General features: G+C 43.0%; 1 protein-coding gene across 1 annotated transcript in view; it reads right to left on the bottom strand.

Moving 5' to 3' along the window:
- Positions 1-26,357, bottom strand: part of MAST4 (microtubule associated serine/threonine kinase family member 4) — a 594,255-nt gene that overhangs the window by 41,015 nt on the left and 526,883 nt on the right. Inside the window, exons 8-14 of the mRNA XM_040977340.1 lie at positions 21,300-21,457; positions 19,457-19,532; positions 17,496-17,705; positions 12,515-12,616; positions 9,464-9,596; positions 6,161-6,228; positions 3,738-3,823 (exon numbers count right to left, since the gene is read on the bottom strand). Of these exons, the coding sequence (XP_040833274.1) occupies positions 3,738-3,823; positions 6,161-6,228; positions 9,464-9,596; positions 12,515-12,616; positions 17,496-17,705; positions 19,457-19,532; positions 21,300-21,457 (833 nt within the window). The remainder of the gene's footprint in view (positions 1-3,737; positions 3,824-6,160; positions 6,229-9,463; positions 9,597-12,514; positions 12,617-17,495; positions 17,706-19,456; positions 19,533-21,299; positions 21,458-26,357) is intronic.

Raw genomic sequence — 26,357 nt, 5'->3', positions numbered from 1 at the left:
CAATCGCCTGACTCACTCATGCCCTGCACTGAGAGAATCACACCTAGGCCCGCCAATGTGGAATACAGGAATTTCAGCCATCACATTAAACAGCCATTCTCTGATTGCCTATTCGTGAGTCACCTGGAATACAACATAATTCCCATTTGAACACACTGAGTGTTCAATGCTGAAGACCTTTAGACATGATTTACACCCTGACAAAGTTGGCATTTCGATTTTCAATCATGCATCACCAGGTCTAACACAAATGATGGCTCTGCAATGAATGTGTTTGTGAACACAGGAATCAAAGAAGGATGAACAGAAATGTAAAGACTTATGGAAACATACACAAAAAGGTGCCTCAGGTCTGCATCTGACCAGCATCCTTCCTGGGCTTGACCGGGGCACTACGCGGTCAAAAATGGCTTCCATTCTTCATTCTCAGGTTTTCGACCTTCTTGTTTCCCTTGCTATGACCTACTTAAAGTAATCAGTTAATCCGTAAGGAAACTGACCTTAAACCAATGGAAGTTAATCCTCTAGCAGAAGAAATTGCTGCCTCAGGACACTCACAGGTATCTTGATCAAGTTGCAGAAGTCAACTGGATGCTCTAATTAGAATGTGCTATAACTGGATTTTGTTTTGTTCTGTGTATCTGGCTTTTTATATTTCTGTACTGCTTAAGGAATATAACTGTTCATGCTGAAATCGGTTGTTGTCTCTCACATACACTTTTCCTTCTTACCCATAGGTGGATGTTCCAAAGTAAATCAGCAGGGAGCAAGTGATTGGGAAACACAAGGAGGGACCAGAGAGATGGACAGACACTGCAGCCGCCGGACAAAGGCTGGAAACCTCCTGATGTTAGAAAGCTGCACCGTGCCCATACGACCCCTGCGCTCCCTGGTCCCAGTGGTTGCCTTCTCTGAAAAGACCACCCCTGTTTCTGTCCTTCAATGACCTCCTTGTGACACAAGAAAACCAAACCGGGTGAAGGGGTCAGGGGGGGGGAACCACCGGGGCTCCTGTCATCGCTGAGACAAGCTTCTTTTCACTCATGCAAAACGAGATGCAGGAGGGTGGGAGAAATGGGATTCAAAGATCTGGGCCAGAAGGAATCAGGCTGAACGGGACTGTGTCTAACGTGTTTGGAATTATGCATGAGGCTGAGGGCACAGGACATGCATCCACACCAGGGAATCTGTGTGTGGCAGTGAGGATACAGGAGGGACAGGCAAGGCTAGAGGGGGAGTGTGTGGGCTAGGTCCACTCCTGCACCTGGGATTCTTCTGAGAAGGCCCCAGGATCCCTGAGGGATCAAAGAGAACACTGCAGAGCAAGCTTGGAAAAGTTGAAGAGAAATCGTCTTTTAAACTCTGGCTTTTTTTGAAAGGTTTATTCAAAAGGCAGAGACAGAGAGGTTTTCACCACCACTGGTTCACATGCTAAATGGCTGTTCACAGGCAGACCAGTGCGAGGCTGATACCAGGAAGCAGGGATTCCATCAGGGTCTGCCGTGTGGGGTGGCAAAGGCCAAGCACCTGAGCCATCTGCTGCTGCTTTCCTAGGCATGCGAGCAGGGGGTACCTGGGAAGTGAAGCAGCCAGGAGTTGAACCAGCATTGTAAACAATGGACTAACCAGCTGTGTCCCAATGCCTCTCTGAATATCTGCCTTTCCAATAAAAATAAATAAATAAAAAATAGATCTTTGTAAAAAGATGGCTGAAAGTCACAGATACAAAGAGATTAGCTGTGTTTGGAATCAAGAGTCCTCTGTAACCACAGCTCTGAAATCCCCCTGCCTCTCATGAAGGTGGGAATGTCAACAACCACACAGGGCTCTAAAGAGAATGAGCCTGGCACCCACGCAAAAGGCTCAGTGGGTGTAAAAGGATGCTAAACTTCCAGGCAATGGTCAGAAAAGTGTGAAGCAGAGAGAGAAATCATATGTCCTGATTTGATTTTGTACATGGAACTATCACCAGTTAAGAGTTTGAGAAAACCATGACGTGTGCTTAGCAAAGTGGAGATAAGCCAAAACTTTCCTCTTTGACAGGGCTGGTTCCCAATGCCATGGATTACTGAGCTGCCACAGGACTGGCCTGTGAGCTGCCCCATCACACAGACACCTTCGGAAGCCACAAGAGTGTAGTTCATCTAGCCACCAAGGAATCCATTTGCTCAACCAGTTCACAGTATCATTTTGGGTAAAACAACAGGGGTGGTTCCAATCAAACTGCAAATGAAAAATAATTAAAACATAGAAGAAATCTGTCAGAAATATAATGAGAGATTAAGTCAGATAAGAGCCAGAAGATAATTTTGGCTGATCAGTGAAGCTCCCGTAGGCAGCTGCAAGCCCATTAATGATTTGGCCTGGATCCTGAGTGTTTACTGATTCACAGCTTGTTTAACTTCTTGTATATTCCCTACCAGTCCCCAAAGTGTGATACACCTCATCTACTCTACAGTGATTTAATCGCACCACAAATGAGTTTACTCAACCAATTAGAACTCCAAATACTGCTAAGATACAAGCCTGAGTTTTATAAAAGTGGTTCACATATCATCTTATTTCAGAAACCCAGTGTCATTAACATCTACCAGTGCTTGAATGCACCCAGCCATTAAATTCAAGATGACCCATCTCTCTAGTGGAGGAGAAAATTCTCACATCATCTCCCAGAGGACAATCAACTACAAAACAAATAGCAATGAATAAACAAAAACCCACCAACAACTGCACACTAGAATAACCTTCCCAGGCTCGAGAAGTTTCAATGAGGAAATAAAAGACTTCAGTATATACCGTCAGAAAACATTAGAGGCCACTGGAGAGAATACGCCACATGACGTGATCCTGAAGGTAAATTGGTGAAGCACAGAAAGGACTCACAAACATTAAAGTTCCGCACTAAGGTAACGGTGTGGAAAACGTTCAAGGTTAAAACATACAGGAAAAAAAAAAACCTTGTGTCACAACATAAGTTGCTTTGATCTCATCTGCTCATCTGTGTGATAAACAGCAATCAATGTCAACAGGATTGTTTATTAGTCTCCATCTACAGATGGAATTAGGATGAATACTTAATTAAACTAGAACTCCTGGGCTGTCTGATCAAGCAACAGTATGTACACTGATGATCCTTCCAAACTATGAGTAATTCAGAAAGACCTTGTCAAATTCACCCTAAGCCCTAAGACAGACATTGCGAACCTATACGAATGGGTCAAGGAAGGAGCCTCATCAGTATGTTGATATCACAGCATGAAGTGCCATTTTGAAAATTCTGGCAGACTACAAAAAGAAAAAAAGAGTGTATTACTCTAACATTTTTTAACCAGCCTTACTTACACTTCACATTTTTTTTTCTACCAAGGTGGAATGCTGGTCGGACAGAAAATGCAAGCTAATCTTCAGGACATAATGGTGTCTATTAAATCTATATGCAATTTACACTTTCCAAAGGGCTAGAATGAAGGAGGTAGAAACAGCAATGCCTAAAATTTTCCCGTTACTTTAGTCACAAAGTCTTCCCTTCCAACAGTTACTTGGCAGTCACTTGATATGTTTGCTGAGGAGTTTGCAGTAAGAAATTATTTTGGCTGCACTCGTAGAGGGGGAGTGGTGATCTGAAAAGTCAGATCCTTACACAACACCTATTTGGCGCAGACACTTGAAGAACAAACGCAGCACCCAGCACCCGGCTGTTTAAGCAGGCAGGAGAGAGCTTCGCTTGAACTACTCACCCATAGGCTCCATTGCTAATCAACTTAATTGTTTCGAAATCACTTTCTCGAGGTTTCCTTCGAAGTTTCAGGGAAGCATTTGAGCTCTTGGAAAACAAAACACAAAAGATATTTCAGAATTTGAGAATGCTACCTGAATGGCAACACAGATAGAGGGGAATACGGGACATTTGCTCCAGGGAACTGGGGAATACAGTGGGGCCAGGTCATTCGTAGCAGTGTTGATGAAGCTGTGTCCCCGACTCTCACTGAGCTGCACTCCACCGAACCCACATTTCCACATGGGGAGAACATCCAACTTTTTGGAAAAAAATCCCAATTTTAGTTTTTCCCTGCAAACTGTTTGCATCACTGTCCATCCTTGTCAATCAGCATTTTGAAATTTGATCCCATGTGGCAAATCTTCCTGCTGATCTCAGTTGATGATGTCTGGGCTGGCATGGCTCTTCATGAGGCCTTTCTGCCTAGGGCCAGAGTTGGGCTGTTTCTGTTCGGAACAAACAGCACCCAACACACATGCAGCTCAAGAGCCTACAGAGTCTGCCTTCCTTACAAACCAGAAACCATACCATGGTGGAGATAACAGTTCTCCAAACAAAATTTCCTTAAAATGTTAAGCCCAAAGGATAGGAATAAACAAAATGCTTTTATTATTAAAAAAAATCCTGTTAATTCTGGCACTGACATCCTTATACCATCTTGGCTCCCCTGTGCATACTCAGAATTCTCTTTCTATTGCTGTAGAAGAAACTGCACGACTACCTGACGGCCCTTCCACTCAGCGTTGTCATAACTGACCGTGTTGTCCCACTCTTTTCCCACTTTCAGCATCTCAGCTCAACTTGAGGACCTGGGCATCCTGGGCTTCTACAAGGACAACAGACCCAACCCCTGAACTCTGGGCCACCTCACCTCTTCAACCCCAGACCCCAGCCTGACCTTCAGAAAACACTTTCACCTTGGGGCCATCACTTGTTTTGCCCACCACTCCCAATCTAAGCTTTCACAGCTGTGGACAACAGGGCTCTCTGCACAAGTCCCTGTGACTCATTAACCATTTCCCATCCCATTGATGTCCATGAATGAGGCTACATCACCAGACCTCTAGCAGAAACTCCTCTCTGAGAGCCAGAAGGCATCAGAACTCACACATCAGGGCCAGTTTGATGGCTCCTCTTGGATATTTCCAAGGAAACTTAATCTCAGAGCATGCAAAATTACAACAGTTGTGATAATGCAATTAAGAAAACAGGTTATCATTTATTACGCACTACATGATAGTGTCCTAAAAATTTTTCCATCTGATTGGGCCTGATGTGGTAGCCTAGTGGCTAAAGTCCTCATTTTGTATGTGCCACGATCCCATATGGGCACCGGTTCTAATCCTGGCAGCCCCGCTTCCCATCCAGCTCCCTGCCTGTAGCCCGGGGAAAGCAGTCGAGGATGGCCCAAAGCCTTGGGACCCTGCACCAGCATGGGAGACTTGGAAGAGGTTCCTGGCTCCTGGCTTTGGATCGGCTCAGCTCTGACCATTGTGCTCACTTGGGGAGTGAACCAGGGGATGGAGGATCTTCCTTCTAGTGTCTTCTCCTCTCTGTATATCTGAGTTGCCAATAAAAATAGTAAATCTCTAAAAAAAAATTTCCATCTGATAATCTTGTGAATTTACGTCACAGAAGGGGAGACTCAGACACAGAATCATTTCCCACAGCTACGAAGAGGTGGTGTCAGCTTTAAATCCAGGCGAGGACAAGGTCTCCAGCGGCCAGCATCTACTCCAGCCTGTGTGTCCCCGGCACCTCTGAGCTGCCTTCCCCAGGCACTGCACCTGCTCCTCCTGCCCCACTCGTTTGCTGCTTTTCAAGATGTAACTCCGACTGGACCATCTCCCTGTGCACACACACACATGGACATGCACACACACGTCGCCACTTCCTGTTGTTCTTCAAGAGAGTGTAACCAAGCAATAGTTGACAAACAGGAGCAACAGGGACCTGGCATCCAGTTTTCACTCAAGTCCTCTCCCGTCTCTGCAGTATTCTTTGCTCTCAATGTCCAGAACATCTGGTTGTTTCTAGTATAATCTCTTCTCACCTTTCATCTCAAATGACACATACTTGAGAAATTTTTTTGAAAACAAATCGGACCGAGCTCAATCTCTTTGTGTTACAATCTGGTAAGGAATGGTCTCCCCCCATCCCCATAGATCTTACATCTCTCTCTCTGTGTATGTGACTTCCTTTTGTTAATTTCTATTTCTCTTTGATGGGAACGGGTGAAAATGGCACGCCCAGTGCCTGGCACCATGGCCTGCACATAGAGGCACAATAGACATTTGGTGAACTGATAAAGTGATGCCACAAAGCCCCCAGATGCTGACCAACAGAAAAGCCAACATCACATTTCATCCAGAGGGTACTCACACTGATAGATTCATCTGTTTCTGGTGTCTCAGCCGTCCCACTGTCATAGTTCCCCAACTGAGCCATTTCTGTGTGGGTAGAACAGGAAGCAGGGTTTAAGAAACCATGTAATTCAATAAGAGTGCTATGCTAACACAAAAGAAAAATAATGTCCCCATTATCATATAAAAGAGAAAAAAAGCTATCTTATACTCCGAAGTGCTGCCCTGGGGAAAATCTGAAATTTCAAAACAGCAAGAGCTGGCAAAGGACTCTTGAAGCTGTCCCATACACAACTGGTCCTGGGATCCCATTTCTTTTGAACATTGAGACAAAAGAACTTGAGAACTAGGCTTCTACCCCAGCTAGCAGGCTTCATGGCCTGGCATCGTTAGAGCCACTTGCAAAGGGCTGGGTGGACCTACAGCTCTTCTTACTGAGACAGCACAAGAAGTCAATCATCCCAGGCACTGACATGCAACAGAAGTGCTCTGATCCTCTGGTGCTGTGACCACTCCTTACCCAAGGCTTCGCGTTCACGGCAGGAGCGCCAGGCAATGCACTTGCAATGCCAGGGAGGAAGCCTCGGTGATGGTTAAGAGCAGTTACAGATGAAAAGATTCGTATAATCACCAGTCTAAGCACTTACTAGCTAGGGACCTTTCAACTTCAACTTCTTTCTGGGAGAGAAGGGAACAATATTCTTTATCTCTTGGAAATTTCCTCTGAGTAATATTACATATGACAATGCGTGCAAAGCGCCTAGCATGTTGACTAACAAAAATTGCATGCTCATTAAACATTGATTATTGTTTATAATTATATCATGTAAAGTAGTCGGTTCTGGGCTGGATGCCACATGTTTGACACCAGCATAAGTGCTACCCTGGTGGTCTAGTCAAGAAACAAAGGCTTTAATTGCCCAACTCGCACTGGAATGAAGCCTACATTTACATAAGTGAGTGAGAAAGCCTGATGTTTAGTGTTCATTTTCATTCTTAGATATTTTTTAAACTGTGAAACATAGCTGACAGAAAAAGAACATGAAAGAATTTTCTCCCAAACTTTGTCAAAGGTGTATTTCAAAGAAGTGGGATCAGAGGGAATCTGTTTTCTCTTTCATTACGTGCGTTTTAAAATTTTTTAAAATTCATCATGTATAATAAAACGTTGTAGGTTTTAACAACATATTTTATAGGCATCTAAAACTTCCCCAGGCTCTTTTTTTTCATATAATCATGCTCTTATAATAGCCCATTTTGGGTAAAGACAATGTATAAGGAAGAGAAAGCAAAAACAATACTCATTATGTCTTTAGATAAAAACTTCCGGGCCAGCCTGACAGCCTAATGGCTGAAGTCCTCGCCTGGCATGAGCCAAGATCCTACATGGGTGCCAGTTCATGCTCTGGCTGCTCCACTTCCCATCCAGCTCCCTGCTTGTGGCCTGGGAAAGCAGGCGAGGACAATCCAAAGCCTTGGGACCCTGCACCCATGTGGGAGACCCAGAAAAAGTTCCTAGCTCCTGGCTTCGGATCGGCATAGCATCGGCCGTTGTGCTCACTTGGGGAGTGAATCATTGGATGGAAGATCTTCCTCTCTGTCTCTCCTCCTCTCTGTATATCTGACTTTGTAATAAAAATAAATAAATCTTAAAAAAAAAAAAGAAGCCACATTTTACTTGTTAGCAAATAGATTTGAAAAACTCTCTTAAGTCAGGAAAACAAGTGTCAAGAATGAAAAGCAGAAGTCCCAGGGATGAATTTCTATGACTAGGCTCCAAACTGGTCAAAGATCACCGTTCATGCTTTAAGGCCTCCATAAAGACAGCAATGGGCCTCAGGTCCTTCCCCGCCCAAGGCCAGGCTACAGCGATGGTTCCTGCCAGGTAAGAAAACTGTGCAGAGCAGCCTTGGTCGAAATAGCAATGGCTGATGTCACCTTCGCCACCGCAGCGTGAAGACTCACTCTAATATAGTCTGACAGCCTCCCCACTCCAATTATTTTAATAAAAAAACAAATTAAAAGATGGTTCTGTTTTAAATAGAATTTCTGCTAAATAACTATTATCTGGGAAATACATATTATTTGTGAGCAGTGGGTAGTAATGGGATGGAACCTAGAGCCGGCTTTTGAAGCAGGGAGCTAAGGCATCATTTTGTAATGCCTGAAGAGATTTTTAAAACTCATCTAAATACCATTAAACATCTGCCCTTTTTATTTCATTGATTTAAACCATTTCTAAAGACTCATGATTCAAAAAGGTAAAGATGGTAATTTAAAAGCCATGGGGAAAAAAAAATCTCTCCCCAGGGAACTTTTCAGAAAAGCCAGCCACTAGTCTGTGATAAGTGATGAATCTGTTGTGGTATTGCTTTCAGTACAGTATAAATTTATCTGGCATTATCTCCCAGTAATGCATGCATCATTTCACTGGGAGCAAAGATACCAGGGCCCTCAGAGCAAGCCAAGCAGTGAACAGGCTGGAGAGGAGCAGAGAGCAGCAGGCTCCCCCCTGGCTTCAGTGGTGTGCCAGGGGGCTGGGGGGCTGGGGTGGGGTACAGACTCTCTGAGCCATCACTCGAACTCCATTACAAACAGGATAAACACTGTTTGCAAATTCAATTTAATGAACCAGGAAGACCACTTTGAACGAAGGAGTCAACGATTGTTTATGAGTCTTTTTAGACAGCACATAACCCTAAGTTATAAATAACAATCCCAAACAATACTGAACAGGAAACGGGTGGGGGTGGGGCTGGGCGAGGTTGGTTTACCAATATTAGATTTTTGAAAATCACCAACAGGAAGCTTCCTTTTCTCTGTAGCTAACAGGATTACACCTTTTTTGTTCTTCATATGAATCAGCCATAAATCCCTATATAAGCTTTACAGAAACATTTCCTCCCCCCCCCCTTCTGGCTCTCTTGTCTATAATTATTAATTTTCTGAAGACAAGTAAGAGAAATATATCTCAACATTGAACTCTGTGCAATCTACCATTGGTTTTCCACAAGAAATTTCAGTGTTAATTGTAAATGAATGGTAGTTTCCTTAACAACAACAACAACGAAAAGCGCCACAACTTCGCAAGGGCAGATATGCTCAGAGACTGAAATAGCAATCCCCCTAGGATAGGCTGGCACGCTCAGCTTGAAAAGCCTCTAGGATTTCACGCTCTGTCCCAGAGTTCGGGCACAATTCAAAACGGGGCGTGCTCACTTGCTCCCCGGGAAAGCCAGTGCAGCAAGAAAAACAATGGCCGGCCACTAAGTGCTCCCAGGGGCCACAGCTGGTGGAATGCCAGCCCAACCACAGTACTCACCTTCCAGGGGGTCTTTATTGAGCCCCAGTTGGCTAATGATGTACCTGGGAATGTCACTTTTAATCCCCTGGCCTTCTTTTGCATGACCTTCTGCCGCTTCCAATAGATAGTAAAATTCTTCAGGATCAAATTCCTAGCAGAAGACAAACACATATGGGTATCTGAGCCAAAACTGTTTGGGATTTTATGCCACAAATCCTACCTACAAAGAAAAGCACCGGGTACACATGGCTGTAGTTCTGCAGGCACAAAGGAGGGAAATGCCTTGACAAGTATAGAATCTGCACGTGATCCACTTAAAGTGTCCATTTCGCTGCAACCACATATGCATGACTAAATTAAAAAAAAAATCTGGGGGCTGCCACCATTCATTGTGTAGCAGGCTATTCTACCACCTGTGGTGCCACCATCCTATATGGATGATTCAAATCCCAGCTGTTCTACTTTCTATCCGGCTCCCTGCTTACGGCCTGGGAAGAAAGCAGAGGATGACCAAGTGCCTGGGTCCCTGCATCCACATGGGGTACCCTGAAGAAGCTCTTGGAGCCCAGCTCTGAATGATGCAGCCACTGGGGGAGTGAATCAACAAATGGGGGCTTTGTGGATCGTTCCTTCTCTCTAAAACACTTCCTTTCAAATCAAAATATATATTTTATATGTGCCTTTTATTTTATTTGAAAGCTGGAGAGAAAAAGACAGCTGGCCAGATAATGTCCATCCATTGGGCCTCTTGGCAAATGGCAGCACAGCTGAGGCAAGGCCAGAAAACCAGGGGCCTGAAGCTTGACATGGGCTGCCAGGTAGGTCGCAGTGACCCACGCAGTTACACACTGCATCCTCCGGTGCATGGCAATGGAAAGCTGAATTTGGAAGTGGTGCTGGGACCCAGCAAGGCTCTCTGGTGAGCTCTGTGAGTACCCTGGCAACATCTCCACCACTGGGTCAAGTGTCTCAGATATGCTTTCTAATCACCCTTTGCAGCAAAGTTTGAAAATCTGAGAATTCATCCAGAAGGTTCAGTGTTTGTTTTTGGTATTTTTTTTTTCTTCATACAACCAGTCTTGGAAGGAATAAGTAAGATCAGAAAATATTTCCTCCCTAGTTTTTTGTTGTTGTTGTTGTTGTTTGTTTTAGGAAATTCAGAGACATCTAAAAATATTAGAATAAAAAACTTCAAATTACCCTTTTTGCTGATTTAAAATTTTTTTCATATTTACAACGCCAACATTAAAAAAAACAGGATATTGGGCCCGGCGCGGTGGCGCAAGTGGTTAAAGGTCCTCACCTTGCCGCCCGGGATCCCATATGGGCGCCGGTTCTAATCCCGGCAGCCCCGCTTCCCTTCCAGCTCCCTGCCTGTGGCCCGGGAAAGCAGTCGAGGACGGCCCAAAGCTTTGGGAACCTGCACCCGCGTGGGAGACCCGGAAGAGGCTCCTGGCTTCGGATCGACATAGTATCGGCCCGTTGCGCTCACTTGGGGAGTGAATCATCGGACGGAAGATCTTCCTCTCTGTCTCTCCTCTCTGTATATCTGCCTTTCCAATGAAAAAATAATAAAAATAAATCTTTAAAAAAAAAAACAGGATATTAATGCTTTCATTACCTTTGTTTGTTCTACGATTTTGATATATCTTTCCTACCATACACTTTGGTTTTCTTTTTTTTTTTTTTTAACAGATCTACTTATATACTTATTTGAAAAGCAGAATGACAGGCAGAAGGGAAAGAGGGAGGGAGGAAAGGGGTAGAGGGAGAAGAAGAGCATCCAGCTGCTGGTTCACTCTCCAAGTGCCTTCAAAAGCCAGGGCTAGGCCACACTAAAGCTGTCCTCTGCTGCCTTACCTAGCAGACAGGACCAGAACTGGCATTCAGATGTGGGTGTGGGCATATCCAGCAGGGCCTTAACGCACTGAGCCTCAAGCATAACCCTCATGTATTCAGTGCTATGTTCATGGCTAGGAGAACTTAAAAGTGACATTTTTGAAACTTTTTAAACAATTATTTCAAAGGCAAACATTCATATGCATACATATGCATACATATGCTTCAGGCGCTTGTAGCAGCCAGGGCTGGGCTGGGCTGGGCTGGGCTGGGCTGGGCTGGGGTCAGGACTAAGAAAGCAATCCAGGTGTGCCAAGTGTGTGGCAAGGGCCTAATGACTGAAAGCATCATTGGCAAGTCCCAAGGTCTATACTAGCTGAAACCTGGAGGCAGAAGCCAGAGGTGGGGATTGAACCAGGGCCAAATGACCAGAAGCATCACTGACAAGTCCCAGGGTCTATACTAGCTGAAAACTGGAGGCAGAAGCCAGAGCTGGTGATTGAACCGCAGCTCTTCAGTGTGGGATACAGGCATCTTCGTTAAACACCTGCTCCCTAAGAGGTGCTCTCATGAGATTCTATAGTCCTCTACAATCATTCCGACATCCACAGCTTCATATTTATTCAAAGGTTTGACCAAAAATGAAATTTTCACCAAATAAAAAAAATTTAAAACAGAAAAACAATCACTGAGAAGAAAATAGTGACAAAGAGGAAATGAGATGTAAAATTCACACTCCTTCAGGTTTGAAAGAGAGCCTGCTCTACTCTCCAAAATGGTTGCTAACTAGCACCGATCACTAACATTACACCTTTTGAAAAAAGTAATAATTATAAACACAGGTCACCATCAAACAAATCTCTGATTTCCCTCTCTCTGCATCCTGTCAACTCCAAAAAAGTGGGGCATGGCAAGGGTTTTAAATTAGCTGTTGCATACAGTAATTATGCTGAGATTGGTTTAGAGGCATTATTTCATATCATCTTTCTAGTATGACCAGAATATGATAGGATTATCACTTCATACAGCACAAGTCCCAGAATTCTTTCTTAAAATCAGAAAAGACAAGTCACACACGGACGCCATCATACACATTCACACGCTGTAGTTCCTCCTGACTCTTTCCATTTAGCTCTGGCGTTTGAAGCCAAATGAAACTGGCGCTTTCTGATGGCCTCTGCTTTCCCACAGTGCCAGTAAATAATGGAAGTCACGTGGAGAGACACATACCAGGCACTCTAATAACCGAGCAGGCCGGGCAATGACAATCAGGATCTTTCGGACGAGCTGCTTAATAAAGGCCAGTTCGCCACTTTCGGAGCGGTCGTGAGCCTATGGAAAAGCAAGGGAAAGAATGATGACACAGGGCAGCTCCAGTGAATGGCAAAGACATTCAGGAAAACAAGCTAATTAGGTCATTGCAAACAGTCAAAATTGAGTGACTTAAGTGATAAAAATATTCTTCCAACACAGACAAGCAGGCATTATCTGCAAATACAGAATAAACTTTAACTGCAGAACTTAAAACTCAAGCGTAAGAGCTCTTGTCATGAACCATGAATGAAGGAGACATTAGCAGCTTAAAATACTTTAAGTACGTGGTGCAGGTGGAACAGGCAGCCGATCCCGACCCTAACTTTGAACATTAAATTTCTCAGAAGCATGACATGGCTAAAGGACTGATGTCACTACTGTGCGCATCCCCCCATTCGCAAAACATTTACATCTACAACACAATTAGCCTATAATTAGTTTTTAACCACATGGAACAGCGTGTAATGCTTACCTCAAATTTAACTGCATGCCTACACTTGGATGTATACAGCAAGACTCAACTCAGGAAAATTTAACCCATTTAAAAATAGTTAAATAAATGTTAATTTTAAATGTTGCTTTAATCCAATAAATATTCTGAAAGCAAGTTGCTTTTTAAAAAGATCACTGAAATATTTAATGATAGTATTTTAAGAAGTAAGGCAGATCTACATCAAGACAATCATAAAACGACTTTAGAAGTTACTACCAGTAGTAAGATTTCTTAATGTTTAACCTAGTATGAGTTAATTCCTTCTAATAACTTAAAAATATTTATATAAAAAAAACTAGGCAGAACCAAGTTACGAAAGATGATGGAACTTAGAAGCCCATGTCTACTGACTTTAAGGCATCGAATCAAAGGCAATCTTCCAAAATACATAGAAACCATATATGGACAAAAGCACAGCAGCTAACATTCAAAACAGAACAGAGAAGATGAGTACTGGTAAGTAATTGTAGAACACAATATGCTCAAAGAAAAAGCAAACCAGGACTTGAAGTGTAGGATCTCAGTAACAAGTAATGAGACCAGGACACACACAGCACGCACCCTCAACTTTCAAAACCTGCATTTACATTTTCTAGATAGACTTTAGAAGAAATAACGAATGCTAAGAAATCTGGTTATATGTCTTCCTTATAATTTAGTAAACAGAAAAACTTAGAGATAATGCAAAACCACCACCTAACTTCTTGGCTGATAAGTTAGCCTCAATACTGAAGTTTTTTTCTACTTTCACAATTATTGCTTTACAAATGACAAAACATGAACAAAATCTAAGCAGCCCCAGGTCACTTTTATAGTCTCCAGGATGGAAAACGTGAACTTGATTTGTAAATAAAACTTAAAAACAGTCCACTTATGGCTCTATTCACAAAATCCTAAAACAATCAGTTCACTTCAACTTTTTCCTACTAAGAATTATTATACACCACCAAGGCAAAAGATAAAGTCATCAATTCAAATAACACTTTATCCACTCATATTAAGGGAAGAGAAGGGATTCTATGAAAACAACATCAAATAAAAAGGCAGCACTAGCCAGGGAAGAGGACCAGCTTCTTGGTTGTTTGGGGGCAAGCCCTGTGGGGGAAACATTAATGGAATCCTGCCTCTATGGTTTTAGTATTGGCCTCCGTAAAAGAACCACATGATCCAGCCTTGAGAGGAGGTTGGTGTTTCCCAAATGCTTCATTTTCTTTAGCTAAATACATCTAACAGGATGGTGGGTATCAGAGTTCCTCTGAAACTAACCTAGACCTCAGGACTTGAGCAAGCATCAGCTAAAGCAAGGTACTGACATTGCAGGATGACTGCTTGTATTACGCAAATAACAAATGATGGGAAAATGGTTGGAAGGCGGTTCTTCTGGGCACAGAACATCACACTGGGAACTGATGAGAGTACCACGAGGACAACTGTGCAAGTTCCTAAGATTCAGCTGAGCTGGAAGGGACAAGCTTCCCAGTAACCAATCAGCCCTGAGATCTGGAAGGACACTACACATGGGAATCTGAAGACAGTGTTTAATTCTTACAAATGGAATAACAGAAAATGTTTATCTGTAAACCATTAGATGTTATTCATACCTGCTTCTCTAACCAAGAGAAATTTCTCTCTATAGTAAAAATTATCCATTACGTAGCTTCTTCACATGAATTTTGAAACTCTATTTTTTCCTTTTCTTTTTTGGTTGCTAAATCTGCCCAGTCTACCATAAAGACAGCAAAGTCAGTGGAAGATTTCACTATCCATAGCTGTGGCAACCAATGCTACCCTCCCAGGGAAATGTTATGAAGGAAGGAAAAATGCAGAAATTAAACCAGTGATGATGGTCGCCTCCTCCAACAGAGCTATGGGATCCCAGGAGGAACAGCCCCCAGAGGCTCACTACTATTTTGGTTTGCCTCTTCTGTTCACAAGTGTAGCTAATATTTCACAAAGGGGATTTTTAAGATATCCCCCTAAGCAAAAACAGGCAGAGAGCTTCCATCATTTTCCAGGTGCTGATTTGATAAAAATGAAACAACAGAATTAGGTGACTTGACGAGGTGGCACAATGTATAAATATTTCAGCCATGCTGATATGGTAACTTCTTCCTTCCTCAACCCTACCTAGTTAGGCAGGATCTGAGAAACAGTAGGCATTCAGAGGGGCAGCAGGGAGTGGAAGACAATGCTGGTTCCTCATAGAGCCCACCATCTACTGATGAAGGGAGATGCAAGAGCTCATTACAATATACCGCAGCTAAAATGGATTAGAGGGGTGGAATACCACTGTGGCCCATGTTACACTTCTTAACTGCAGATACAACTCAGTGCTGAAGGGTGTTAGGTATTCTAACAGCTGTGTAGAAGTATGGATGTGTAGGATTAGGACTGAAAGAAGTGTGGTCCAAAGAGGATGAGGTCTGAGTTAGGAAGTTTATAGAGGGGGCAGGGGTCAGAGAGGAGTTGTAGAAATATTCAAAGTGCATTATGCGAGCCTAGTGAGAGAGTGCTTGATGGAGGACAGGAGGCAGCCAACCAGAGCAGCCTTCTGGCAGGAAATCAGATAGATGGTGCTGCCAAGGATGCGGGCAAAGAATGCAGAGGAAGCAGGTTTGGTGAAGAACCGTTGGGCATTCCAGCATTGGAATCTTCTGTTGGATCTTCTGTTTCAGTGGACTGTGCAGGTGGGAAGATGTCCAAGGGGTGGACAGATAACATGAATGTGAAATCGGAAACAGCTGCCTGTCTAAGATATGGGGTGCCATTTAAGCGGATATGGCAATGAGCCCAAGAGCTCTGTCAACATGACAGCATGACAGTGTAGGGTCTAGGAAACTCACTGGTGGAAGGCATGAGCTGGAAGAGGAAATCCTGCTGAGAGGCAGAGAGCAAAGTCAGACAGGTACAAGAATAGGGGAAAATGCTAAAAACAAAACAAAAACAAACCAAAAAAGGAGGCAGGGCGGTTGGAGAGAGAGAATACATCACCACTGGATACAAAAATGTTCCAGTAAAATATCCAGCAGATCTGAAGTTAATAAGGATAGCAGGGAGTTTAGCGGGAAAAGACCAGTTCCCTGCATTTGGCAAATACTGGCCTTCTTCAACGTATGACACACTAGTCTAGGTAATGCAGCAGACAAGTATTCCTGTGCACAGAGACTTTGCATCCTAGTACCATGCTACTGCTCAAAGTGTGGTCCGCACTTGGGAGTGGAGTCAGCCTACCAACTATCAGCAGTGTGAGGAGGCAAGTGCAACTATTGACAGTAGCGATGAGAAACACGGCAGAGTACATGCTGATGGGATACCCAAGTGCACGATCTTCCCGCTGCAAATCTGTGTGCGTTTTAAGTTTTGAGGGGACTAGTCCCTGCCAAATTGATCATCTGCAATGATACCCCCCAGACAATGCATTCACCGCCACCCCTGAAAGACACAGCATTAGCAGGTTTCCATAGAGTAGAACCTACGAAACGGGAACAGGGTATATGGGAAACTGTGTTGGTGAATTCTGGGTGGGGAAAGGGCGAGAGAAACAGTTAACCCAGGAGGAGAGGGCTCTATCTCAGTCACCATAACTGTAGTAGGGACATTACTGAAGCTCAGATTTCCCCAATATTGGGGTACTAGTATGTTAAAATTATATATTTAAATTCAAAGAAATTCATCTATGACTTGTTTCAATGATACAATTTATATGCCCTGTAAGAGTCAGAAATATGATACATCTAAATACTGGGGCTAAATAGGTTTCACACACGGGCTGTAGAATTACAAACTAAACGCCATTCCACCATTGCATACCCTCTTCCTGCCCCACGTGCTATCAGGAGTCAGGCATACCAGCGGGAGGCAAAGGCAGGTCCCATGTTTATCTGTCATTTTGGAAATTGGATATTTTGTTAGAAGAAGAACTGACACCACTGGAAATGCAAGTTACCATTTACTACCCAACACCATCGCAGGTTAATTAATAGGACACATAGCCTGGAAGAAGCCTGCAGTTTCTCATTTAGCTTTTCCAGATATGAGAACCAGATAGTGCCATCAAATCACATACCCATGCTCAGGCAATTTATAACTTTATGGTGAAGGGGAAAAGAAATCACTGCTTCAAAATCCTTCACAATCCACTTATCCCAGAGTCATAGATTGTTGGGTCCCAAGGTTCCTGTAAAGGTTATTGCATTAACTTTCTATTACTCTACATAACGACCAGAATCAATTTATAGCAAGCAGCAATCAGCTGGGTGTTTCCCCTTCTCCGTCGCTGCCCTGGAATGCGAGCTCCGTCTTACAACTACAACAAGCAAGCAAACGGTCTCATACTTTTTTTTTTTTTTGCCAGGATATCTGCAAAAACAGATTAGAAAACTTTATACGACGCATGGTTCTCACCTCCTGTAGCAACTTATCTAACTTGTGCTGCAATTCAAGGAAGTATCGCGAGGTGATGAGACCCTGGTGGGATTTGTCTAAGCAGTCCCGGGCCAGCTCAATAACCTGATGGTGAGTGAAACTCAGCACTCCGTCTGCCAGGGGCAGGACACTGTCGGGGGAGTAACTGCTGATGATCTCCTTCAGGCGTTCCTCCATCTGCGCGGTGGCCTACTCAGAGTCGAAACACAAGGAGACACAGTCATCAAGTCAGAGAGCTCCAAAACCGAATTCTAGGCATCACATTCCAAAGATACCTCATTTCTGTGATTCTATAATGGTGCATACACTTCACCAGACGTTTGTCCAAACCCCTTGATTTTACAACACTCAGAAGGGCCCTCATGTGCACGCAGTCAACGGATGAGAATCAGGAGTCCCTGTCAGTTCACTAACTATCTCTCTGTTTTGGGATGCTGATAACGGAGGAGGGCTCTGCCTATGGAAATAGGGGAAGGGGGCATATGGGAAATCTCTTTATCACCCACTTAATTCTGCTGTGATCAAAGTTTTCAAAATAAAAAGCAGAAAAGGAAGCAGCAACGTCTCCGCCTTCCAGCGTGGAATGTAGACAATAAAAAATTTAAAGAATAAATGTGCAGGAATACTGGCAGGATGCTTTCTTCCTACACCCCATCTAACTACAATGGGTCATCTGAGCTGCTTCAAATGAACTCAGATCATACCGAACCACCTTGTGCTCCTTTTAGATTTGAAGCACTTCCAGGTGGCCGGAAAAGTACATCAAATGTTTCTTTAGGTTTTACTTAAAAATCAAGACTATGGCTAGAGTTCCACAGGGGAGTCCAAAGGTTGTTTTCTTGGGTAAGTTTTAATATACCAGGAGTACAATCTTATATCCTTATCAAGAAGCACATCGCATTAAAAAAATAATAAGGTCAAGGGAAGTACCTTGATGAAACACACCCAAAGTTTTATATTCAAACCTCATTTCTTTCCCTGAGATCACCAAATGTCTCTTCAACACCCCTGGATGCATTCATTTTGTAAGTAGCGGGATTCCTGCCTCCTGCCCCTCTCTTACGGCAGGCCTGCCTTTAGCAGGCACAGTCAGTATCTGCTTCCCCAGTGACATGTGAGGAATAGCTGCGACAGCTTTAATCAATGACATCAATGTTGGGTTCATTACAAAGAATAAGTGTTCCACTCCTGATTTATGAAACCAGAGATTTCCTTTTATTCTCTTGCCTAGGGTAATCAGCAGGGAAGCGGGGGGTGGGGGAGATCATCAGAAACAATGCAGAAAGGCTGCCTTTGCCCGACATTGTGGGAACGCTTTGGTGGGAAACAGCTGGAAATAAGGAGAGGTGACAGGGACGTTCAGAGAGCAGTTTCTTGCAGTCAGGGAGCGAGGTAACAATTATTTACCAATTCCTCTCAGGTTCAATTCAAACTCCTTCTACCAGCCTGACTGGGGAACACTGCAGCAGGACTGTTCCTTCTAAATTACAGAGTTAGAAGTCTGAGGATTAAAAGGATGGGACACCAATAAGTTTTTTTTTTTTTAAATAGGCAACTTTCAGGATATACCAATCTACTAGATTTTGGGGTAGAAAATGTTCTCTGCTTGGCAAAAGAGCAGCAGGTGCATAAGTTGGAAGGAGCAAGAACACACAACCTTATAAAGTAGACTTCCCATGTGGCTTCTTATCAGGCCCAAATGCAGGTGGCACTCAAACAGCAAGGCTTGCCTTCCACCCAAACGCAGACAGCAGCTGGCTGGTAGCAGTTCTCAGCTTCAACTTCTTTGTGTTGTACAAGCCGAATGCTGCTTTACGTCGCTTCCTAGCTTGGATCCTTCCGCTCTCCTAACCAAGCCACCTTACAGATGCTACTCCCCCTCCCCCACTGCCCACTGTCCATTCGGTTAGATGCTAGGCATCTTCAATTCAATTCATTACCTTGGGGAATCTTTCTTTGTAGACATGGTTCATCATAATTATTTCATGGTCGCAGCAGGCAGGAGATCGTCCAGGGCTGCAAGCAAAGCAAATTAGCCTTTTAAACTTGCCACAGCATGAAATGAAAAGAAGCTTTGTATTTATAAACAGTCAGTTGTGCATCAAGAGTGCTACGGAACCTTTGTATGAAAAGCATTTGGTACGAGGGAACGCACGGCAAACTCACTCATTAGTACCCATGTAGACACATCAACTCACAAATGCAGACACTCTACACAGGATTCAAAAAGAAAGCGCAAGAAGTGGAATGCCACAAAAAATCATTACACTTACAGCACTATTCAGAAAACGTCTTTAAATCGAGATTATATTCTGCCTATCATTGGCGCTTACGGAGTTCCTGAAGCCAATTAACGAATTACTATATAAAACAGAACAGGGTAGCAAGAAACAGCCACATGCAGGACATGTTTAACAGTGCAATTTCACACTTCTCCCATACACCTGCGCTCCGTCACACACCACCAAAGAGGCCTGAGTCTTCCGTGGCACAGGTGTCATAATTGAAATCCATTTTCTAACCTAGTGAATATTTATCTGGGATGCTGAGCTAGGCGTTACATGCCAGATGAACGGAGGCATACAGCTGGTGTGCAATTCTATTTATTTCAAGAGCAGGCCTGTGCTCCTCCCTGACTGTATACAGCGGCATTACTTTAATGTATTTGTATTCCTATGTGCAATTCCTAGGCATACATGCTATTCTTGGACATCCCTTAATAAAAGCAGAAAGGGTGCCCATGTGGTAAAGCACAGTGCCCTCGGGTGAAGTGGCAAACCTTTTTTGCTCTGTATCTCAAAATTACCTGAACCATTAATATCAGTTTATGACACTAAAGAAAGGTACAAACACAAAAATGTAATCAAACTGTGATATCCAACACCTATTAAAAACCTATGTTTTAAAAACTACTAAAATTCTAAGTATGTCAAGTATACCAAGCCTGCGACATCAAGATCTTGTGGTGGCACACGAGAGGTCCTGCCCTATTAGGACAAATCCTGAGCAGTCTGGTCCTTCAGGGCAGCCACAGCTCGTCGTCCATGGCCACATCTTGCCAGGGCATCATGTGCCGTAATGGACCCAGTGCTGAGATAGAAGGGCCATTTGTCCCAGACGCCTGTTTCTGGGTGCAATGTGCAGAGCAGGTATGGCCTGTATTGCAGCCAGACTTCTTCCTCTGCCCAATTTTGTGCACTTCTACTCCTCCCACCCCCAGGTGTTGATCCCCAAAAGCACCCACTCTCTGATAAACATCCCGAACATGAGTCTGCTTCCTGAAGAAACCACTGGCAACACATATTGTTTGAAACAATATAAACCAGCCCCATTTAATGTTCAATGGATTATATTTCGTACCCAAAAATTTAGTTGAAACAAAGAAATACAGGTGACAGCAATTCTAAACATTTGTTAGAAAAAATAAGACTAATCATGGAAAATAAGAATAAAAAGATTGGAGTGGACTTTTATGAAATCCAAAATAACCTCTTATTTTTGCTGCCTTTCTTTTTCAATAGAACATTAACCACTTAGGCATCATAAACACATTGCCCTGAAATTTGAAAATTTGAATGATCTTCGGGTAGGTGGCCGAAGCCAGGATCATCGTAACCAAGCAAAAAAGAGTGAAAATTCAAGAGATAAACAGCAAAATGTCTTTTAAGGATAATAAACAGTATGAGGCACCAATCCCAAACTCCCCCATTACATGTGGATTAGAGAGCCAAGAGTCTTGGACAACACTGGCTGAGTGAAGAGTGTTCAGTGCAGTCTACACACCTCAGACTTCGAGATCGGGGCCGTAGGGGAGTGTTCCTGCATCTGCTCTCAGCAGCAATGCTTTCGGTGGTGCAAAAATGTTTTGATAAGAAGTGTAATTCATCTGGCGTCGGTTGGTATGGCAGCTGATGTAACTTCTCCTGGGAGGAGCAGGATGACTGAAACAAACCAACAGAGGTCACGTGACTATCTCACAAAGACATTCTTCCAATAGAAGAACGCTAAGGCAGGGTGGGTGGGAATACAGGCAGTCCCTTCCAAAACACATGCTGGAGGAGTTCAGTCCTCTGGTGAGGTCTTCTAACAATGGAAACTTCATCCAACTGTGGTGTTTCAGTCAGGTCATTAGGAGGCAATGGGGAGGAGAGGTTATCAGGGTGATGTGACAAGATGAAGATGACATCAGCAACACACCTGCTCTCCATGACTCTTGCTGTGTAATGCCTGGCACTACTGCGAGACTTGCCAGTGAGAAAGCCCTCCTCGGGTGCAGGTCCTTCACCTTGGACCAGAACTTCAGGCCAAGTCTGGTCTATTTTTCATTATAATATATGCAGTTTGAGGCACTGTATCACTACTAACAGCAGAAAATGGGCTAGTAGGATATAGTTTCTACACTATAGTTACAACTATTGCCTAAATATGACTCCTTGATGCTCTCTCAGAAGTTGAAATCTCTCTACCTCAATTCAGAGCAAGACTGGGTGTAATCACTCTGCCTACAATTGGAAGTGGGATCCTCAAGGAGGCCACACAGCTTCCCTTTCTAATGCATGCTGCCCCTGGTTGCCATTACCGTCAACATGTCAACATGTGCTATGGGTGAAAGTAGGGAGGAACGAAGAAGATAATGGTATTGTTTGAAAATTGGGGATTACAGTATCTTCCTTTTTGTGTGTGTGTGATTCAGAGACAGAGCTAGGCAGAGCTCCCATCAACTGGTTCGCTCTCCAAATGCTCCAAGAGCTGAGGGCCAGGAACTTAACCCAGGTACCCCTTGTGAGCAACCATTAACTTGAATTTTATTTGATATGTGGCAGCTATTATAGAAATGTACAGGAATGAATTGGACATCCTGTGATATGACTGCCGTTTACACTCCTGTGGAACTATGATCTTTCTGCTTTTTTACTTTGCTGAATATTATGGTGTGTGGTGAATTAAGCCTGTGATTTAGAGTGAACTGAAATCATGTCTCTGCAAAAATTAAAAGTCAGGAAGGGAAAGGAGGGTGATGGAGAGATGGAGGGGGGCGGAGAGAGAAGTGACGTTTATCTTCTCAGAACTGTCCCCATGACATCCATGCAAAATCCATTCTCTATTTCAACAACAAATTAAAAAACCATAAAGTGACATTTATTTCATCTGTTGAATGTGAATGCTGATTCAGGTCGCTGAAGATAATTGCTGCTGGCTCAGTGCCACTACGCTACTGCATCCAGTCCAGGGGTCATGTTACGTTTCTAACAGTGCAGACACTTTCCCAGACACGCCCAGTTCAAGAGTTGCACATAAAATATCACGGCTCTGGGCTTGCACAGGAGCAAAACAAACTTACTGCAGGGAAAAGCCCCTCCACGGAAGGAGATGGGAGCAAGAGGCTGGCTAAAGTCAAATTTTAAGGGTTACCTGTACGATTTCATTTACCAAACAATTTAAAATTCACTTTTAAAATCAGTTATAGTGAATATAAAAATCGTTAACATCTGTTAAGTCGAGACAAATTTTATGATCATATACATAGCTAGGTCATTTAATATGGTAAGGAATGTGGCCCATGTTTAGGGATAGAGTATATGCTAACATAAACGATGTAATGGTGTAAGTAATAGTAATAGAAACTAATGCATAGGAACTAGGAGGCAAGGAACTTATGGGGGGAGAGGTCCCATTTCACCCCAGTTGGAACAAGCAAATTGTTAAGGAAATAGTTCCACGTGACACTAGGATGAACTGGGAGCAATGGAGACAAGTAGAGGCCAGCCAAAGGACTGAGGCTGCTTCCAAAGGTGTCCTGTGAGACAGCTGACCACTACAGGCTCAACTTAGCGGAGAGGAAGGACTTGGAGAAGACCCTGCCATGTCTGTCAGGAGGGCCTTCAGGAGCAGCAGGTGTGGCCAGCATTGTCCACAAGAGCCCACTGCCCCTAGCAATGACACCTCCACTGGCCCACATGTCCTGGGGATACCACCCGTAAAAGTCTGAAGGACCAGTTTGAGGCTCTCCTGGTGTGCTTCCAGGGTTCCTCATCTTCCAATCACTCCACATGACTTCTGACTACACCATAAATCAAGTTGACTCTCAAGGAATGGATATTTACACAAGAAAAACTGTGGTTTTTCATTCTCAGGGCAATTGGAGTTGCAAAAACATCCTCTGAGTCACAGCGCCACCCCCAGGAAGCATGGAACTTCTCAAGGTAACCAGCCTGCAGAGTACAGGCCCATGTTTCGACTTGCTACTTGTTAAAAGTCATATAACTTCACAACCATACCTCATGTTTGTGCAAATTTATATTGCTATTTCCATTCCTTCAGCAGAAAAGAACTCATCTGGCAAGAAATACAGAAGGGAATGCCTTCCTACCACTGCAATTCCAAGTTACTGACTTCAAATGTAGAAATTACGATCTGAATATTATCTTGGAAAAGTTCCACAAGTTAACTTTAACTGCAAGACCCAATGTTAAAAGAAGTTGCGATACTAATATCCTCTTGGAGGGCTGATACATTTCATATGACCAAATCTTTCCAATTTCAGAATAAAACATTTTTAACACTTGGCAGTCTGCAGAATATTCAAAGAATAAAGATACAATAATATTTATAACTCCATAGAAGTGTCCTGAAGTCCTGCTAACAACATAACCATACATAAAAGCGAAATTAAAGTTTTCTCAAAGTACATGCTATATTTTTATATATCTATGTTGTTACTTTAAAATACATAAAATGAATTTCTGATTAATTAACTGACAGCAATCCAGGGAAATGATCATCTTCTCAGGAATACTTTACGTTAGACTTTAAAAAAAAAGAATTAATTATTAAACAGTTTTGCGTAACTTTTGTCCCAATATGTAAAGACCAAGAACACACATAACACACATACACACACACAACTGAGGAAAACGAGAAATGCTTTTCTAGTTTTCACTCATTAACTTTTCTTTAATCAAGAAACAAAAAGGAGAAAAGGTGGCTGCATTTTTACACAACCGCTCCTCTAGTCTACAAATTAAACAATTCTGCTAAGTCTTCAGGCAAAAGAAAAAGTAATTTTGGAAGCTAAAATTTCATTTTGAAGAAAAAAAAGAGTAGGAACACTGAGATCAAAGTACAGCGCCTTTTTAAAAAAAAAAAAATAAAATAAAGCACTCTTTTGGAAATGCGCTGCTGGAAAATGTGGAGCCTGTGAGTCTGACTCAGAACTCGTCTGGGAGCTGCTGCTTCCACACACATGGAGTTAGGAGGCAGCACTGGCGCCATGGTGACTGACGGCAGGCTGGTTTCTTTATCAGAAGGTCACAAATGGCACACGAGGGCCAGAGTTGTGTAGCATGTTAAGCTGCAGCCTGTAGCATTGTCATCCCCTGCAGGTGCATGTTGCACTCCTGGCTGTTCCACATCTGTTACAGCTCCCTGCTAAAGCAGCACAAGGTGGCGAGGTGCAAAATCCAGAAGATGTTCTTGGCTTTCAGTCTGGTCCACTCCTGACTGTTGTGGCCACTTAAAGAGTGAACCAGCTGATGGACGGTCACTCTCTGTAGCTCTGCAGGCCATGTAAAATTTTGAAAAAGTTCAGGGAACCCAGGGCCTTGACCACTTACTGCTTTCTCACTGATACAGCAAGGGGGTGGGTGAAGAGACACCTGTTCTCTGTGCCTTGGATTCCTCTCCCACAAAACTGGGCCCAGCATTGCAGTTCCAGCACAGGATACATGATAGCGTTCAATGAGCCAACCCACTCAAAGGCATCAGAACAGTTCCTGGCAAACAGGGAGTGCTTGTAGACGCAATTTTTAAAAATATTTGTACTAGACAGGGTCCAATACCATGTAGTTTATTGTCTCTCTTCATGATTCACCTTTCTGTAGCATTTACTAGAAAAATGAAGAAGGGCCTGCTCTCATCATTTTGAATTATAATAGAAACCTAGCTGAAGTCGAAGTCAATGCAAGGTGGCAGAACTGAAATTAAAACAGAATTTGAATTCAGGAGGTATGAAGTTAAACTGTGGGTAATGAGAATTAACTAAGAATTTTTCCTGGAAAACCACAGCACAAAAAGTCAGGTACTCTGTTTATACATGGCTTGGCTCTACTTAAAGACACTTCAGGGTCTGGAGGAGGAAGTGTGCTTACAAATAAAGAAAATAAAATTACTTCTTTTCCTTCCTGCCAATCTACTTTAGCATTCATGTTCACGCTGCGATGCTCCACATTTTCAACATCTATCAACAGTCAATGATACCAGCAATGGTGATCTGCATCATAACCAGGGCTGAATTCACTGTTTTTTAGGGAGATTTTCATCCATGGGTGCATTTAGGCTTTTGCAACATCCTTTATAAACATGCAGCTGGTGATGCAAGGTTATTAAGATGTGTTTTGAAAATGATCAAATTCATGAACAAAATAGAATAGTGAATAGAAAAACAAAGTACCTGTCTTTAATAAACAAAATACTATACAGAAGTGATTAAAAAATCTAATATAATTTACATGTTTCAAAAAAAGTATGTTGATTATACTTGGAATTTTGAAACCACATAAAGCACTGGTGATACCAGTTGGCTTAGATCTAATTAATTACAGAGTTTTTTTTGTTAGTTCAAGTATAAATAACTAGCAGTCCTCATGCTGAATACAGTGCTGAGAGCTATAGAAAATGCCACTGATGGACATCCCTAGACTTTAAGCCACAGACGATGACAAACTAAGGATGAGAAGGGGTTCTAAAATCACAGGTCCATACTCCTGTTGGGTGCAAAAGCATTTAAATCATCTCACTGGATATTAATTAAACAACAACATGGACCTTTTGAAATGACCACCA

The sequence above is a fragment of the Ochotona curzoniae genome, unplaced genomic scaffold (genome assembly GCF_017591425.1).
Source record: "Ochotona curzoniae isolate NIBS_2020 unplaced genomic scaffold, NIBS_Ocur_1.0 contig_2754, whole genome shotgun sequence".
Classification (NCBI taxonomy): domain Eukaryota; kingdom Metazoa; phylum Chordata; class Mammalia; order Lagomorpha; family Ochotonidae; genus Ochotona; species Ochotona curzoniae.
This window is presented reverse-complemented; position numbering and strand designations above follow the sequence as displayed.